This window comes from Loxodonta africana, chromosome 22 (genome assembly GCF_030014295.1).
Source record: "Loxodonta africana isolate mLoxAfr1 chromosome 22, mLoxAfr1.hap2, whole genome shotgun sequence".
Classification (NCBI taxonomy): Eukaryota; Metazoa; Chordata; class Mammalia; order Proboscidea; family Elephantidae; genus Loxodonta; species Loxodonta africana.
The window spans coordinates 22,298,160-22,316,603 of record NC_087363.1 but is presented as its reverse complement, the minus strand read 5'-3'; the positions used below and the strand labels follow the sequence as shown (position 1 = coordinate 22,316,603).

Genomic DNA, 18,444 nt, shown 5'->3' with positions numbered 1-18,444 from the left:
GTGGGACCAGGAGAGGAGATCTAAGAAGAAACAAAAATTATGAAATCTACACACTTTTCTCTCATTCAGTCTTTACAATGATCCCGTAAGGTAGATGGTAATATTGTCACTGTTTTACAGAGGGGGAAACTGAGGCTCAGAAATGATATGTTACTTGTTCAAGTCTTGTGGGTTGTCTAGATCCAAAACCACCAGCACCAGGGCACAGGGTCTCCTGCAGACCTGGTAGGTGCCACCCAGCAGCTCTTCTTTCTTAGGTTAGGTGGGCCCAGGTCTGCTTTTCCCGTGGCAGACTCTTTCTGGCCAAAGCCAGCCTGATCTGGGCACAGGTGCCAGGGCCTCTGGGTGGCAAATGCAACATTTCTACCCACTGTTTGTTATTCCAGGTAGCCCCAGAGAACCAGCTATTCCAAAATAGAGGCCCATTAATGGATCATATCCCTGGGCTGCTCCTGCCAGCCCTCCTGCAGGGGCGGAAGGACCTTTCTGCCATAGACCTACCTCACAGCCCCCATCTGGGTGCTGAGTCCCAGCCCTTTTCCATCCCAGAACTGGGCTGGGGTCCCCCACCTCCACATGAGGGTGGGTGGTTAGTAGGCTTGGGGTTGTCCTCAGCAAGGGCCAAGGAGTGGCCTACAGGCAGGAGGGGAGTGGCAAGTCCCTGCCCATACCTCTGTCCTGTCCTGGCCAGGGGGCATCCTCCATCCTTCTGAAAGCAAACAAGCCCTGAGCAGTTAGGAGGCTGCCCCAAGGCTGGCCAGACAGAGAGGGATGGCCTGGATGGATTTGCCCAGACCACCCCTTATTTCCCTCTTTATGCCAATCCTAACCTGGTCTGCAGTCCCCCTTCTGTTGTTGTTGTTAGGTGCAGTCGAGTCAGTTCCCACTCATAGTGACCCTATGTACAACAGAACGAAACACTGCCTGGTCCTGTGCCATCCTCACAATCGTTGTTATGCTTGAGCCCATTGTTTTAGCTGCTGTGTCAATCCATTTCATTGAGGGTCTTCCTCTTTTTCGCTGACCCTGTTCTCTACCTAGCATAATGTCCTTCTCCAGGGACTGATCCCTCCTGATAACACATCCAAAGTATGTGAGATGTAGTCTCACCACCCTTGCTTCTAAGGAGCATGCTGATAGTACTTATTCCAAGACAGACTTGTTCCTTCTTTTGGCAGTCCATGGTATATTCAATATTCTTTGCCAACACCACAATTCAAAGGTGTCAATTATTCTTCAGTCTTTCTTTTTCATTATCCAGCTTTCACATGCATATAAGGTGATTGAAAACACCATGGCTTGGGTCAGATGCACCTGAGTCTTCAAGGTGACGTCTTTGCTTTTTAACACTTTAAAGAGATCTTTTGCAGCAGATTTGCCCAATGCAGTGTGTCTTTTTATTTCTTGACTGCAGCTTCCATGGGTGTTGATTGTGGATCCAAGCAAAATGAAAATCTTTGACAATTTCAATCTTTTCTCCATTTATCATGTCACTTATTGGTCCAGTTGTGAGAATTTTTGTTTTCTTTATGTTGAGGTGCAATCCATACTGAAGGCTCTGGTCCTTGATCTTTGTCAGTAAGTGCTTCAATCCTTTTCACTTTCAGCAAGCAAAGTTGTGTCATCTGCATCTGTTAATGAGTCTTCCTCCAATCCTGATGCCCCATTCTTCTTCAAGTAGTCCAGTTTCTCAGATTATTTGCTCAGCATACAGATTGAATAAATATGGTGAATGGATACAACCCTGACACACACCTCTCCCGACTTTACGCAGTATCCCCTTGTTCTTTTCGAATGACTGCCTCTTGATCCATGTAGAGGTTCCTCATGAACACAATTCAGTGTTCTGGAATTTCCACTTTTCGCAATGTTATCCATAATTTGTTATGATCCACACAGTCGAATGCCTTCGCATAGTCAATAAAACACAGGTAAATATCTTTCTGGTATTATCTGCTTTTAGCCAGGATCCATCTGACATCTGACATCCCTGGTACTGTGTCCTCCTCTGAATCTGGCTTGAATTTCTGGCGGTTCCCTGTCAATATATTGCTGCAGCTGCTTTTGCATGATCTTCAGCAAAATTTTACTTGTGACATTAATGATATAGTTTGATAATTTCCACATTCAGTTGGATCGCCTTTTTTTGAAATAGGCACAATATGGATCTCTTCCAATTGGTTGGCCAGGTAGCTGTCTTCCAAATTTCTTGGTATAGATGAGTGAGCACTTCCATTGCTGCATCCATTTGTTGAAACATCCCAACTGGTACTGAGTCAAATTCTGGAGCCTTGTTTTTCGCCAGTGCCTTCAGTGCAGTTTGGACATCTTCCTTCAGTACCATATGTTCCTGATCATATGCTACCTCCTGAAATTGTTGAACGTCGACCAATTCTTTTTGGTATAGTGACTCTGTGTATTCCTTCCATCTTCTTTTCATGCTTCCTGCATTGTTTAATATTTCCACCATAGAATCCTTCAGTATTGCAGCTGCAGTCCCCCTTAGTCATACTTTAAGACACCCTCTGTGACGGCGTTGACCCTGGGATCTCGCGATGGGAACACTGCCTTGAACTGTGGCCAGACATCAACCCAGTCCCAGACTGTGGTCACACTTCCCATGACATTCCTGGAAGCCTTTGAGGAGGCAGGCCTGGGCTTAGTGCCCACGCACCTGCAGCCTCTCCACTGCTCTATGAGGCGGGTTAGTCTCTTCCTCATTCCCCAGGTGGGGAAACCTGGGCTCCAACTGGCCAGACATGTGCTCAAGGCTGCATGGCTGGGTGATGGTGCCAGGGTAGCTCTGGGTGGCCTGGTACTCATGCTGGGACCTGTCCCCCCTGCTGTAGGACAGAGATCTGAGGGAAGGGTCCAGTGGGGACAAGGTAGACCTCAGGGAGTGACAGGAGTTCTGGCCAGAAGTTGCCTGTGCCCAGCAGGAGGGGCTCAGTGAGCAAGGCCGGCATTGCTGGCCCCACTTTCCTCTCGCTCCTGCTCTCCCTTGTACCCTCATACCCAGGCTTCTCCCCAGTCTGGGCAACTCACTTACACCTAATAGCCCACTTTCACATGTGTACTCACCCTGCAAGCTGCCCCCTGCCCCCCGCACACACTGCTCTCCCCTTTTGTGCCTATCAGTGCTGGCTGTCCACTCTGAGCCTAGCCCAAGTTGGGTGAGGGGCAACTGCATAGGCAGCACCAGACCCAGCCTGCCAGGCAGAGCCTCAGCGTGGCCCAGCCAACACTGTGCTGGAATCTGGAGTCTAAGGAGCCACCTGCAGTCAGGGAGTCTTTTCCAGCAGTGGAGGAAATCCAAGCTAAGGCCTCAGCACCCGCTCACCCCCACCCAGGTCACTCACTGCCTGTCCTCTGAGCCTCTTTCCCTGGAATCGCCAGCAAGTTCCAGGAAGTGACTCCTCACCCTGTTGTGCCAGTTCTGAGAACTGCAGCTCTTGGCAGCGCTTGCTGGGATCCTTTCCTAGAACGTAGGCCTCGCCTCGCCTGGGCTGCTGGGATCTCACAGGGCAGCAGAGGAGGTAGTGGGGGCGGGGGTGTCTGGGAGGGGCATCTGTATGGAGTTTGCTCCATGGACTAAACTCTTGGACCCATGCTGTTGGCTACACTGGGGTGGAGAAGGAGGTCAGTGTGTAGGAAGGCACTTTGACACCCTATTAGCTGTGGAGGGTGGCCCTAGTGCTGTCAGCTCAGAGCCTCTCTGTAGGCACAGGAGGCTTCCTTCCTGGGCCCAGAATTTTTGCCAGCTGTCTGCTCTCCTCTCTACCTCTCCCCTTCCCCTGCTAGCCTGGGTCCCCCAGGGTCCTGTCCCCTAGGGAGAGGGCACAGACTTTACCCCTGTTGAAAGCAGGCAGACTCTGGCTTCAGAGAAGGCCCTTCATCAGATAACCTTGGGAGGGACAGGGCCAGGGGATAGGAGTGGCAGGTTCTGAACATGGGATGGGGGTGGGACAGTCAATCTTAATGCTCTTGGAAGGACGTGACACCTGTATTATTATCGCTGTTATAATTAAATAAAAACACCTCGCCTAGGTTAGAATAGAGGAAGTCACCTCACACACCCCCCCACAAGTCAGGTCAGAAAGGTGGGGTTTGAGGATGACAGGCCCTGATACGTGGGCAAGGACAAGGCCCAACTGCCCTCAAGGTCACCAGGCCCCCCCCGCTTGGGTGTGTCTTCCACCCTGCCACCTCTGCCACCTCTGAGCTGGCGCCAGTCCTGCTCACCCGCCTGGGATCTGCCAGATCACGTTGGGTAACCAGTTCCTGAGAAGCACTGAAGGCTGTTTGGTTTAAAATTAACTCCCTGGTTCCTCCCTCCCCCACCCGCGGCCTCCTCTGAGTTCTTGGAAGAGGTGCTCTGCTCTTCCTGGGAAGAGGCCCCTAGCCGCAGCTGCTGTGCTTCTGGTGAAAACGCCTCACCCCGGGTGGGGGTGGGGGGTGTCCACACCAGGCCTTCTCTGCCCTTTGCAAGGTCCAGGGATCCTCCTGGGGCCTAGCACCCACCACCCAGTTCACCTTCTGAGACCCAGAGTAGCAAGGGCGTGATTGTCAAGGTACTGGGGGGAGTAGGGCTACCACCCCCAAAACCCACAGCCCCCATCCAGGCATCTGTTGACTCTGAGTGAAGAAGGAAAGGGCTAGACATCTGGTTTGGGAGCCTCTAGAGCAGGAGAGAAAGTGGATTGATCCCACTGACATCAGACCCATGACCTTGGCCTACTTTGAACCATCTGGGGCTCAGAGGGAAACCCTGGTGGCGTAGTGGTTAAGTGCTACGGCTGCTAACCAAAGGGTTGGCAGTTTGAATTTGCCAGGCGCTCCTTGGAAACTCTATGGGGCAGTTCTCCTCTGTCCTATAGGGTCTCTATGAGTCGGAATCGACTTGACGGCACTGGGTTTGTTTTTTTTTTTGGTTGGGGCTCAGAGAGATAAAGCAACCTGTCATCCAATTTCACCTGCCTAAGACTGCCTGCTAGATGCCAGGCTGAGGATGCTGACCTGGCAAGGACGCCCAGGGGCACACCACCCAGCACCCATTGTGTTAACACTGCTCCATATTGGGAGGTCCCTCCTCTTACCCACACCCCCGGAACTGCCCTTGGAGCTCAGCTCTTTCTGGATAAGTCTTCATTTTCCAGTGCCTCCTTGGGCTCCTGGTCTCTGGGGCTTTGGGGGAAAAGTTTCCCGAGAACCTGCTCTCCCAGCAGCTCCTTCCCCGGATGTCCACCCTAAGGAGTTGAGAAAAACAAAGGAATGTTGGCCAAGTGGAAAAGTCATTATATACACACACGCACACTCTCACACTCACACACTCGCATACATATAAACACACACTCACATACACACACTCACGCACATATACACTCACTCACACACACACTCAGCCATGTGGTTCAGAGGTGGGGCTGGTGGGGGTGGGAGCAATGAAGTGCTTTCTGGGAGGAGGCTGGGGCTGAGAGGCCCTTTTGAGAACAAAGCTTTGGCCCAGCCCAGACTGTGAGTGAAATCCCGGCCTCTGGTGGAGGAAGAGCTCAGCTCTGATGACACTAAGGGCCCAGTCTGGCTCAGTGGTGCTGGGAGTGGGAAAAGGCCACGGAGGACCCCCTGGACCAGGGCCCTGCCCCTAGCACATTTGCTGGGTACCATTCCCCTGCTCCAGCCACACTATCAGGGCACCATTGGCACCAGTGTAAGCATTTCACTAGTAGGGACTGTGTGGGTAGAGCAGTCCTGGAGGGCTGCCGGGAGGAATTGTGGCAGTCTCAAGTTCTGTTAGTCCTCAGAGGTTACCTCCTGCACTCCAGGCCCTACCTGCTTCACCTTGGCCTAGGTCATAGGAGCAACTGTCTTTCCACTGAGCAGAAGGTTTTAGCCACACCAAAAATGTCCCCTGCTCAGGCCTATCATCTCTCCTGTCCTCTTACTCATAGATGAGGATCAGCTTCCACTCACTCAGCATTCGCCCAAAGCCAGGCCCAGCCATTTCCCAGCCACCTTGTGACATGGGTGTCACCACTACCTCTGTTAGGCATATGGGGAAACTAAGGCTTCCAGAGGTTAAATCCCTGAGATCCCAGAGCAATTTTGGAGGGGCTGAGACTTGAACCTTGCCTATATGTGTGTGCAATTTCACAAGGACAAAGCCAAAGAATGACTTTTTTCAATTTGTAATGGAAAGTGTGTTTTTTCCTCCCCAGACTAGAAAGATCTGAAAAACCCAGACTCTAGGTAGATTCCCCAGGATGCAGTGGGAGCCTAGAGCAGGCATGACTAAATGCCGAGGTAGTTTGGAAAGGCTTCTCAGAGAAGGGGCATTTAAGTGGAGCTTCGAAGGGTGAGTAGGAGTTTTCCCTGGCAGGGCCCAGGAAGAAGACATTTCAGGCTGAATGACACAGTGTGGTGGGCGATTTGGAGGGAAGCAGGGTAGAATACCTTGGCAGTTTTGGGAGCCATATCTTGGAGCTTGGGTGGGGACACCGGCAGAATATGGGAGGCACCTGCAAATATCACTAAGTGGGGAAGGCAGGGCAGGGCTGGGTTTGCGGGTATCTTACTTTGGTAATAGTGGCAGGCTGAGAGGGGCAAATGAAGAGCTCATCAGAGTGGTCCAGCCAGGTGAGCAAGTGAGGATAAGGCTGGATCTGGGCAAAGTGGCCATGGGGAATGGCAAGAGGGCAACCTAGGAGGGACAAAAGGCAAGGTGGATAGACTTGGAGACCAACAGCCTGGAGGTTGCCTTTGAGATGGAAGAAGCATGGGGAACATCTTGGTGGCAGTATGGACCAGACTGTCCAGGGAGCCAGGGAACAGGGAGCGGACTCCCATTCAAGAGTTCCAGGGTGAGAGGGACAAGCCCTCTGGCCTGGGATACAAAGCCCTGGGCTCCACTCCATCTGCCCTCTTCCTCCCTGCATGACCATGGACAAGTGATTTTGCCTCTCTGACTCTCAGGTTTCCATCTTTGAAATGAGGCAGACCCAGAGGCATCTGTCCAAATCACCCCTCTCACCTGTGATCTGCCTTGTGGGAGACAGACCACTGAGTGTTGGGAGGTTAGCAGGCCTGAGGGAGACATGCCACCGGGTCTGGGACAAGGGTGACAGATGGCCTAGTTTCTACTGTAACTGGAGAAGAAGTTGCTAGAAGATTGGAATGGCTCTGCCTTGCCCTAGTCCATGTAGAGATCAGACCAAAGGGCCTGTTGGCTCACCAAGACTAGAACCCAAGACCTTGGATGGCAGATGAGGCCTGAGGGTGGAAGGTGGGGCTTAGAGGGCAGCATCAGGACTGATGGGGTGGAGGGCAGCTCGTAGCACCAGGCATCTCCAGCCCAGCTCCCTTCTGCCTTTCATGGGTGCCTCAGGGAACATCAGCCCTTGTCCTGCCCACCTCTCAGATGGGATTAAAGTAATAGACAAGGAATAGCTGTAAAGACAGTGCAGCGGCTGCCAGAGCAAACACTATCAAGCCTTCCTCAGCATCACCTCATAACCGCCCCCCCCCAGGAGTGTTGTCCGTCTCCCCATTTCACAGCTGAGGAATCTGAGGCTCAGTAAGTTTGAGGGCAACTTCCTAGAACTGAGTGCACTTACACAATCTAGATTGGGGGTGGAATGGGGGTTAAAGTGGGGGAGTGGGGAGTAAGGGGGAGCATGCTCACCAGAATTCAGTTTCCAGGGCCCTCCTCTGTCTGGAGCGTCAGATGTGTGAGCTCCAGCCTGCTGTCCCAGAGTGACCTTTGAAGTGACACCCTGGGCAGCTGGTGTGTGGTCCTCCTAAATCAGGAGGGGGCTCCACCCCCTGCACTGGGAAGTGAGGAGGAAACATTTGCTTAGAGAGGCTGTTGAATTTCTTGCACAGCTCACACTTGCTTTATGTTCAAACTGGTCTGACAGGTTGGTCCAAAAGGGCTGCCCAGGCCTACACAGGCCCCGCTTCTCCTGTGAGGCCCCCGGAGGGGCAGGATGCCTTGTGCACAGACCCTGAGTCTTCCTGCCTTCTTAGCCAGGCTTTATTTCAGGACAAGGGACCCACGCCTCCACACACACAGACACACACAGACACACACACACACACACACACAGACACAGACACAGACACACACACACACACACACACACTTCACCATGCGCAGCCTTGCAGGGCCAGAGGACTCCTGTCTGAGAGAGGAGCTGGCTCGGCCATGGCCTGGCCCCATTCAGACCCAAGTCCAGCCTTGGCCTGGCAAGATTTGCTCAGCTGCAGATTAAAAGCCTTGTCCAGGTTCAGGGGCCCCAGGGTATGTTGGTACACTCAGTGTTCATAAAAGAAGCATCCCAGCAAGACGCTGGCCAGTTAAACCTCTCGCTGACAAGAGAAACTTGGGTGGCCTAGTGGCATTTTTGTCCCAAAGTTATTCCAAAGGGGGAGTTTCGAGTCCACGGAGGGACACTGGGAAGGATCAATCTCTAAGCCATCTCCCCATGGCCTAGCAGAATCCTCCAGGGCCTATCCCCTAGGCTCCTCCTCCAAGAAGCTCTCCTGAATTTCCCTACTCATTCTGCCTACCCTCAGCACCTTGTGGGCACCCAGGCTTTATCAGGTCAGCCCCTCAGAGGCAAGGTGGACCAGTGGTTACACAAACAAGGTCTTGAGTCAGGGACTGGACCCTGGCTCTGCCTCTCACAAGCTGTGTGACCTTGAGAGAGCCACCATCCATCTCTGAGCCTAACCTCTCTACAGCTGTAAATGGGGACAACCACTGCCAGTGTGCAGGGCTGCAGTGGGAGCTAATCAGGCGCAGATGCTGGCCCAGGATTGCCATGTTGCCACTCTCACCTCCACCTTCTCCCACCGCACCCCGCCCCTCCAAATCCCATACCTCTCAATTTCCTGGCTGGCCTGCCTGCCCCCCAGGTCCTTGTGGGGGCCAGCCCCACTAGCTGACAGGTGTGCCCCTTAGAAATGAACATTGGATCATGGCACATCCCAGCTAAACTCTGAAGAGCAGGGCTTCAGACTGGTCTGTTTGGTCAAACCCCTGCTGAGAATTTCAGTTTCTAACAAGTTTCCCGACGAGAATTTGCATTTCTAACAAGTTTCCAGAAAGGTATACATAAGAATCACCTGGGATCTTGTTAAACTATGAATTCTAGTTCAGTATACCAGGGATGGAAATGCAAATTCTCAGCAGGGAACTAATTGGGAATGCAAATTCTCAGCAGGGGTTGGAGCCAGAATAAACCCTGTTCAAAGCCTTGCTGAAGAGGAGCTCCATCACACTAGGAGCGCATCCACGGACCTGTGCCCCTCTGTGCTCCCATCCCTCCTCCATCTCCCCAGCCCTCTTGGACAGCAACGCAAACTTCTGCTCCTGATCATACCAGGTTTTTTCCTGCCTCGGAACCTTGCACTGGCAGTTCTTGCCACCTGGGTCACTCTTCCCCCAAGTTGTCTGCATGACCAGCTCCTGCTCTTTATTTGCCAGCCCACTCCAGAGCCTCCCCGGACCCCATGAGCTGAAGTGGTGCCCCTAGACCCACATCCAAAGCCACCCACTGTCCCCCACCCTGCCATATTCTCTTTATGCTCTCTGAACCTGTCCTGTGTGTCTATTTGTTCACGTGTTGACTGTCTCTCTCACCAGGCCATAAGCCCCATGAGGATTGGACTGTCTCAGTCTTGTTCCCTGCTGTGTCCCCAGGACCTAGACGGAATCCAGCCCAGTTGATGCCCCAGGAGCGTTTGTGCTGGTGAAGGAGTTACTGTTAAAGGACCACTGTCACTTATCGTCTGTGTGTTGTGCAGCATTCTGTGTCCCCATCAGATGGCTCACCTCTTTCTCCCAGGTTGGTGCCAGCAGAAGGTGCCCTTTCCACTAGCACCACACCAGCTAGGCTGATTGCATCTATTGGGCTGGGTCTCTGACTCGCTCATCACTGTCCCCACTCTCAGCAGGCACCTCTCACTCTCTGGTAGGGAAACATGTAAAGAAGATTGAACCAGAAAAATGTTGCGGCGGCGGGGGGGGGGGGGCACAGGAGTAGCTGGCAGCCCCTTTCCAGGCAAGAGCTAGCCGCTGGCTGGCACAGAGGCAGAGGTCAGGGGGCAGGGCCCTGCTGTCCAGGCCAATGGCTTGTGAGTGCTTGGCCAGCAGGAAGCCAAGGGCATAGAATTCAGCATCCAAGAGCAATTTGCCTGGGAGCTGCTGCCTGGAATGTCTGTCCTGCCCCTCTCATGTAGCAGTCCAGAGGGCACATGGGCAGCTGGGACTCCCAGGGGTTAGCTCTGCACTGCACCCTCCTTGCTGGGTGGCCTCAGTCAGCCCCTTGCCCCCTCTGAACCTTGGTTTCCTTACCTATGGAGGAATATTTGGACCCACTTCCAAGGTTGTAAGGAGCCGTGGTGATGCAGTGGTTAAAGCACTTGGCTGCTAACCAAAAGGTTGGTGGTTCAAACCCACCAGCCGCTCTGCAGGAGAAAGATGTGGCAGTCTGCTTCCATGAAGATTACAGCCTTGGAAACCCTATGGGGGCAGTTCTACTGTGTCCTATAGGGTGGCCCTGAGTCAGAATTGACTCGATGGCCATGGGTTTGGTTTTGGGTTTTCCAAGGTTGTGGTGAGCGCTGTATGAGTTGATGTCTGCAAAGCCCACACCAAATGCCTGGCACCTTGCAGGCACCTTGCAGGTACTGGGGGACAATGAAGAGTTTTCTGTGCTTTCTCTTGCCACAGCAGGTTTCTTTCCTGGCTGCGGCCCAGGTTGGGGATACCCTGCCTCCAGCCTCTCTGTGTCCCACCACACAACCACTGGGTGACTCAAATCTGGGAGTGGAGCAGATGGAGGGGTCACCTCAGGCCTTATTGGGAGCAGTAAAGAAGTTGAGGTCCAGGCTGAAGAAACAAGGAACCGTAGGCAACCCGGGCAGGGCCATGGTGACCTGGAGGAGGTGTGCCATTGGGCCCCATGGCCAGCCAGGAGCCCAAGCTACTGCTATCAACAGTGCAGGCGCCAGGCTGGATACTTGGGTCTGGGCACCATTCCCAGGAAAGACAGCCCTCACTCCCTTGCCCATCTCTTGCTCACTCCCACCCAATGTCAGCCCCATTCTTTGCCCCACCATCCTTCATGCACCCAGGGTCTTGGACACCCCAGCAGTTTTTGATTTTTATCCTTTTCCTGCCTCTTTCTTGTCATCAACACACCACTCCTCACCCCTTCCTGCTTTCTATCCACTACCCTCCACCTCTTCTAATCTGCAACATCTAATCTTCTGAGGGCTGAAAAACAGGAAGGTTAGCACTGTTTCCAAGGTAGGGGTAAGGAAGCTATGAGCAAAGGTCAGCGGAGCTTTCTGAGTGAGGCTCTTGAGCAAAGGTGCAGAAACTCTCAGGACACAGGGGGTTGCAGCAGCTGAACTGTTCTAACGTCAGACCCCTTGATAACAGAGGGTGTTTTCATTTTAACTGTTCTTCCACTCACTTCTGGTTGCAGGTCCTTGAGTGAGAAGAGAAGGTTCCCCACCCAACCAATCTGGACCACAATCCCAGTAGCTCCCAACTCAGGCCCGATCCTGCCAGCTCACTGGCCACTACCCTGACTCAACTGCTCTGCCCCACTGCACGGAACAAGCCCTCCCCAGAACTCTCTGGGCGGGAACATGACCCTTGTACTCACTGTCCCTTCTTGGAATGACTTGTTTGACTGTTGGCCTCCTCCTCTCTGAAAAGGCACTGCCATCCAGGAGTTGTCCATAGCACCCTCCCTTCACCCAGTATTCTGCGCTTTCAGTCCTGAAGTGGCACCTCCTGTTTACACATCTCTCAGGTATGGCACCCCTCTGCCACCACCTGCCTCCCAGCAGTGGCCTGGGCAGTGACCCTGTAGGCAGTCTAGCTAGCCTCCCATCCCCCAAGGGGAGTGAGAAGAAATGAGAAGAGAAATGCTGCTTCCTTGTTTTCCCTACTCTTCAATGAGACCCCCAGAAGGGCAGAACACTGAGCCATGTAATGTCCCTGGGCCTTGGCTGGCCTCTCCGTAAAAGGGAGCTAGTAACAAGGTCAAAAGGGATAAACTGCATACAGAACTCAGCATTGGCCTCATCGAGGCCTCTGTAAATAAAAGGTACAATTTTATTGTGATTACAGAAAAATCAATGGAAGGAAAAAAAGACTACCAAGCTGGATTTTTTTTGTTATAACAATTACTTTATATAAAGTGTTAACAAACGTGTATTTCTCTCACATGCAGAGACCCGCATGGGATCCTGGGAAAGGGTAGGACGCAGGCCCGGTGGAGCTAGGCAGAGTGGTAGCCCTTGAACTAGCACCCCCTTCCTAACACAGCCCAGGTCCTCAGGCAGGGGCTACAGCCTAGCGAGGCCAGCTCTGTGCAGATCCAGCTCTGCCTCAGGCAGGGAGTGGCAGGCTGTGCTGGGGGCTGCAGCTTTGGCTCTGCTTTCTTGTCCATTTGCCCACTCTCCCAAGATAGGCTTGGGGCACAGAGGGCTGGACACGTTCCCAGGTTAAAGTTGAGACTCACAGGTGGGTTAGCGCCAGGACATCCAGGACTAACTTGGGTCCAGCAACACATCTCAGAACATGGCTCTCCATCGGGAGGAACCAAAGAAGGCATGGCAGAGCTGGGGACTCCAGGCCACCCAGGGCTTGGAGCAGAGAGGTAGGGTCAAGTCATCCCCGAGACCAACCCCAAGGAGAATAAATAAATAAATACTGTATAACCGTGTGGTCTGCCAGCCTGGCTTGCTCCCCGACTAAGGGACTGTCCTTGTCAACCTCAGTACCTCTGGCCGCCATCCTCTCCGAGGCAGAGGCTGACTGGAGGAAGGGGGCCTGCCCCACGCTGCAGATTGAGAAATCAGGGCTGAGAAAGTCTACACAGCGCAGGTGGCTGGGAAGGCAACCAAGTGGAGGCCTGGGCCCAGCCCACAGAGTGAGACGGGGTCCTGCCTGTCTCCCTTTCCTCTGAGACCTGGCTCACCATGCTGGAGCCACATGGGGAAAGAGGGCATTGACCTCCAAGTTGTGAGACACCCCTCCTCCATCTGTTGGCTCCTCTGGTCCAGCTGCTAGAGGCATGCAAGTGCCAGGACAGCCGAAGGAGGGATAATGGGAGCCCAAGTCCAGCTGGGGCCAGTGTCCCCTCCAGGGTGTGGCTAGGCGAGATGTTCACTGGGTCAGAGCTGGAAGGGGTACTGTCGGAGGTAGTCAGCCATGCGCCGGGGCAGCGGCAGGCAGTCCACGTCGGCTACAACCCGGTTGATGACAAGGCGGCACAGGTGCTGCAGGCTGCGGGCACTGCTCCTGCGCACAAAGGGCTGCACCAGTTTCAGGTGCACAGCGGTAGCTGTGGGGGCAGGCAGCACTGGGTTGCTGGTCGCATCCTCCTTGGGGGCTGGCAGGGCTGGGGCCGGAGCGGGGTCAGGGCTGTTGCTTCGGGTGTCGGCAGCACAGGAGGCCACATAGTGCTGCACAAGGCTGACTACATCTGGGAAGGCAAGGATGCGTGGCCTGGACAGGCAGTTGGAGTCCAAACGGAAGCTGGAGTCAGCATACTCAATGCGCACATTGGTAGGGCCGCGGGTGGTCTTGACAGACAGTGTGAATAGGTAGCTGGGGTGGGTGCTGTCACGTACTAGGAAGGTGCCCTCTGGCATCTTCTGCAGGTGTTGCCGGGCCTCACTGGCAGTAATGGAACCCCAATACCAGCCTAGGCAAGTGGAGATGGGGCAGAGAGACTGGTCACAGTGGAAATTAGCTGGGAGCACCAACCCAGGGCAGGACAGGGCCATGCCTCCCCATCACACTTTCCCAGGAGGCTATACCTCCCCCATCAGACAAGGCCATGTCTCCCTATTCAGACTTATCAGAGCAGAACCAAGCTTCCCCCATCAGACTTCCTAGGACAAGGCCTGCCTTCCCTCTCAGACTCACCAGATTCCCGAAGGTAGGAGAAGGTCTTGGCAATGCACAGCAGATCCTCCTCGGGGTCCAGTACCTTGGGCTGCTCACTTTCCAGCTGGGCTGGGATCTCCTCTGCTACCTCCTCCAGGAAGACCCCTACAGGCAAGGGCTGCATGGCTGACTCAGGCAGCTCCAGGGAGCGGGCCTTCAGGGTCTGCTGCCCGATCTGCTCCTCAGCCAGCAAAGAACAAGGTCTGGAAGGGGGTGGGTGGGTGGTGAGTGGAGGCCCCATGCTCCCCCCATTTCCAGAGATACTCCAGGCCTCAGACTGGCTGTATGACTTCCGGCCAGCCCTTTTCTCTATGAGCCTCAGTTTCCCCTCTGCCCACCCATGAGCTCAATGAGCCCTGCACCCCCCTGCCCTGTTCTGTGACCACAAAAGCCCCCTTGATCACTTCACCTACATGTTAACTCTCTTTTGAAAGATTCTTTCCACCTGCTGCATTTATTGAACAGTCCTTGATCTCTTTCTCCGTTTTGCATCAACCAAAAACACAGAGCATTCCCTAGAAGCATTTCTAGTTGGCAGTGGCTAGTCAGTGTCCCTGCCACACCAGTGGGATCCAGTGCAAAGAAAACTCATGTTTGCGTCCTCCTGGTTGAGGTGGGCTGATTAAGTAGCACCGGTCCTGGTTGACAGGTGGGATGGGCCAGCCTGGGGTCTTCCAGAGAGGCCCCAAGATAATGGTAGAAGGCCTGAGATCACAACCTACCACTCCTATGGATGGGAGTGTCTGGTGAAGAGACTGTGCCCATGCTGACCTGGGTTTGGCAGCTGGGACAATCCTCTACCCTCACAGGTCAGCCTCCGACTCCCAGCCTGGCCCCTGAATTTCAAAGCAGACAGGTCTGGGGTAGACCATGGCCTCTGAAGGCACCAGCCAGTCTGACCTCTCCGTAAATATGAGCTTCCATTAAAGACCAGGGTACTTATTCCATGTTCCAGACCCCGCCCTGGCAAGCCGGCTCTGCTATACCAGGCCCTATGACCTCTGCAGGCCCTGCTTCTCACTGAGCCTCAGTTTCCCAGCCCCCTGTGAGAGGTCCCACCAACTCAGACACTGAGGGGTTTGGCAACATCATAACCTCAGATGGCCAGGGTTGGGGAGCTGAGCTGGCCCCAATCTGAGCAGCAGCTTCCATCTAGGGGAAGCCCATCCTCCACAGCTATCTTGGAGCTTTCTCCCTGGGAGTTGGGGGCAAGGGCTGGTGGGTCCTGTTTCCCAGGGAAGAGACTTCTGAGAAGGGATCATTTCTTATAAAATATATGCCCTGGGCCTCAGTTCTGGGTCTAGTCCCCACTGGGCCTCAGATAATGAAACCTGGGCCTGCCCTCAATGAGAACCAGATTGCCTGGGGAAGCCGGCACTGAGAGTAATTATAACCCAAAGCCACGAAAGCACAGGGTGTCATGGGAGCGCCCGAATCTCCTCAGCTGAGTTGAAAAAGAAGGCCAAAAAGAAGTAGTGGGGAGAGTACTGCAGGTAGAGATGACAGAGTGGGCAAAGCCGTGGAAGCAGTGCTGGGTATGAGCTGTGAGGCAGGCAGAGGTGGGCAGGAGCCTCAAATGCCACACCCGACAGTATAGGTTACAGGTGACCCTTAGAAGGGTCTAATAAAGCAGGGCCCCACAGCCACCCACAAGGTGAAGGAGTCACATAACCCTGGCATGCCATGGCCTGCCCAGTACTTTTCCACACCCACCCTGCTGCACTGTGGGAGCTCTGGAATCCTGCTTGGGGAGCTGGAGGCCAAGTTCTGAGGAAGTGGCTGGTGGCCTGCCCGCCGGGGCCCAGAGCTCTGCCCAGGCGCCTTCCAGGAGCATGGTAGCTGTCTGGCTGGCCAGGCCAAAGACTGTGGGCATGGCCATGACCAGACAGCTTAGCAGGGCCTCTGCACAGGTCCTGTAAGTGGGCATGGGCACCTCTGGGGCCAAACTGGTGTGTGTCTGTGAATGGCTGTGTCAGTCCTCCCAAGCTCCTGTCAGATGACTCTGGGCAAGGGTGCATCCACAGCTGTGTCATCTTCATGGTTGGGGTGGTGGCTGGTGTGTTCCAGGCATGGGTGGCCTATGCATCTGTGTGCCTGCTGTGGAGTCTAGCCTGTGGGTCCTGCCTAGACATACACTGTCGGGGAGAACTCAGTCCTGGGGGAGAACCCCCCAGCAAAGCTGGCAGCCCAAACCTACAGTTGGGAATTCCTGCCTCCCACTCCAGGAGGGTACCAGCTGAACTGTGGCTGTGTGTGTGTGTGCGCGCGCACATGTATGTGTGCATGTATGTGTAGGATGGTGCCTGTTAAAAACCTTGCTCTCCGGCATTTAACACTGGCCCTGAGGTTCCCAGGGGACCCTCAGCTGAGCCAAAGTGAAAGAGACTGTGAGATCCCAGAATGGGGGAGGGGGTTCCTGAAGAGGAAGGCAGTGGTGGGGAGGTGTTTAGGAGTGCCAAAAGTCAGAAAGGAGGAAGGGGAGTAGAGGAGACACTCAAGAAGAAGTAGTCTTCTAAGCCCCTAGGTGGCCAGACAGTTTGCAGTCAACTGCCAACCTAAAGATTGGAGATTCAAATCTACCCAGCAGCACTGTGGAAGAAAAGACCTGCTTCCATTAAGATTACAGCCAAGAAAACCCTATGGAGCAATTCTACTCTGTAACACATAGGGTCGCCATGAGTCGAGATCGACTGGATGGAAACTTATAACATGTCTTCTAAGCACCTTCAAGTACCTCTTCCCTGGACTGAGGATGGAACCCTGGTGGTACAGTGGTTAAGAGCCTGGCTGCTAACCAAACCGTCAGCAGTTCAAATTCACCACCCTCTCCTTGAAAACCCTTTGGGGCAGTTCTACTCTGTCCTACAGGGTCACTATGAGTCGGAATTGACTCGATGGCAACGGGTTTGGTTTTGTGTTTTGAAGCGAGGACTACTCAGAGCAAGGGACACATCAGCCTTGCCCCACCTCCCACTCACCTGGCATCACACCAGTTCTGATAACAGCAGCTATGGAGTCTACCTGGGAATGTAGCACCCACTCACACCTCCTCCCTCTCTCCCTGGAATCTCCAGAGCTTCTGTGAGATCAGTCTGGAGAGCATGAGCCCTCTTGGTTAAGGGGATGCTGAGGCTCAGGGCCGAGGCCATGACTCTGTCTTATCAGCATTCTCCCTCCCTCCCCCGCCCCCCCCCCAAACTTAGAGAAGGGGGCAGGAGCCAAAGTCCTTCTCCCACTGGGATCCCAGGCTGGGCTGAATGAGGGAATGAGGCAAAAGTGGGAGTACCCCAGGCAGGACCAAGTTAACCCCGAGGCGCTGGTCAGCAGGTGCCAGGCTAGGGGAGAGGCAAGGATCTCAGGTTGACTTCCCAAGAAAGCTCTAATTGCTACCTAAGATAGCGACACTGGGACAGAGAGGGGCAGGGGCCGGCCCAAGGCCACCGGTAGGCAAGGTGGCCGGCAGGCTAGGGTAGAGGCACTGGGAATCTGGGCTGGTGAACCACGTCTTGGTGGCTGAGTCCACCCCGTGTTCCTCCCGTCGCAGGCCAGCCCTCAGTTTCCCCACTCATAGAGTGAGTAGAGGTCAAGGGGGAGGGGTGCTGTCACAGTCTCACACAATCCCGCACGTCCAGGGTCCTTTCCACTTGGCCAGTTGGGACCCAATAAGCCCTCCCAACGCCCAGCAGTGAGCACGAGGCCCGTGCTCTCCGGGACGTCCGGCGCAGGGGCTGGGTGGGGGCAAAGAATGGCATTTACCCCTGAACGCAGAGGACCATGTCCCGGAGGCCGCGGCGGCGATGGCAGTTCCGGAGCGGGGGTTCTGCCGGAAGGAGGTGGCGGGAGGGAACCGGTGGGCGCGAGCGCGCGCAGGTCGGTCTCCTGGGGCCCTCGGCAGCCAGCACCGACTGGGAGGCCGCGGCGCAGACGGCCGAGGAGGGCGCAGGGGGCGGGCCCGGCCGGCGGGGCGGGGCAAGCCTCCGCCTAATCTTTTGTCCGCCGCGTCCCAGCTTTTCCCGGAAGCCGCATCTTCCTAGAACCGCAGGCTGCGCGGCGGGGCTGGGGAGGGGGGCGGGGGCGCGGGGGCGCGGGCGGGGACGTAGGGACCGCGTCAGGGACCAAGGCCAGCGAAATGAAACACCTTCGACAGATTTCCAAGAACTTTCCAGGAAAATGGGCGGGGTCCCGCGCGCCGGCCAATCTCAGAGCGGAGGGCGGAGCCGAGGGGCCGCGGTGGCCAATTGGAAAGGTCGGACCCTGGGTTAACGAGACGTAGCGGGGCGGAACCGGGAGACCTTCAGGGAAAGTTTGGAGCAGAGACTCGGGGGCGCAGAGGCTAGGGAGGGGTCGGGCTCTGCGGACCCGAGCCCAGACTTCCCTCTGGCACTCTGCTCTTCGGGGACCGGCAACCTTATCTCACCGACGAACCGGAAGCAGCGTCCCAGCAAGCCGCTCCTTCTAAACGATCTGTCGGG

The 18,444-nt window shown here is 54.8% G+C and overlaps 1 protein-coding gene across 2 annotated transcripts; it reads right to left on the bottom strand.

The window, feature by feature from the left end:
• Positions 1–10,046: 10,046 nt before the first annotated feature.
• Positions 10,047–17,863, bottom strand: CISH (cytokine inducible SH2 containing protein). Of its 2 annotated transcripts, XM_023547658.2 has the most exons (3): positions 17,729–17,863; positions 13,952–14,175; positions 10,047–13,727 (listed from the first exon to the last, which is right to left on the bottom strand). In XM_023547658.2, the coding sequence occupies exons 1-3, from the start codon at positions 17,746–17,748 to the stop codon at positions 13,195–13,197; spliced, it is 777 nt and encodes a 258-aa protein (XP_023403426.1). In that variant the 5' UTR covers positions 17,749–17,863; the 3' UTR covers positions 10,047–13,194. The 2 variants fall into 2 exon arrangements, with proteins under 2 accessions (XP_023403426.1, XP_010588071.1); XM_010589769.3 differs by having other exon boundaries at positions 13,952–17,856.
• Positions 17,864–18,444: the final 581 nt, after the last annotated feature.

Excerpts from the sequence above, each read along its gene's own strand:
- CISH (XM_010589769.3), bottom strand. The coding sequence starts at position 14,213 with ATGGGGCCTCCACTCACCACCCACCCACCCCCTTCCAGACCTTGTTCT. Across the intron at positions 13,728-13,951 it reads CTCCTACCTTCGGGAATCTG|GCTGGTATTGGGGTTCCATT; the intron begins GTGAGTCTGAGA and ends CCACTTGCCTAG.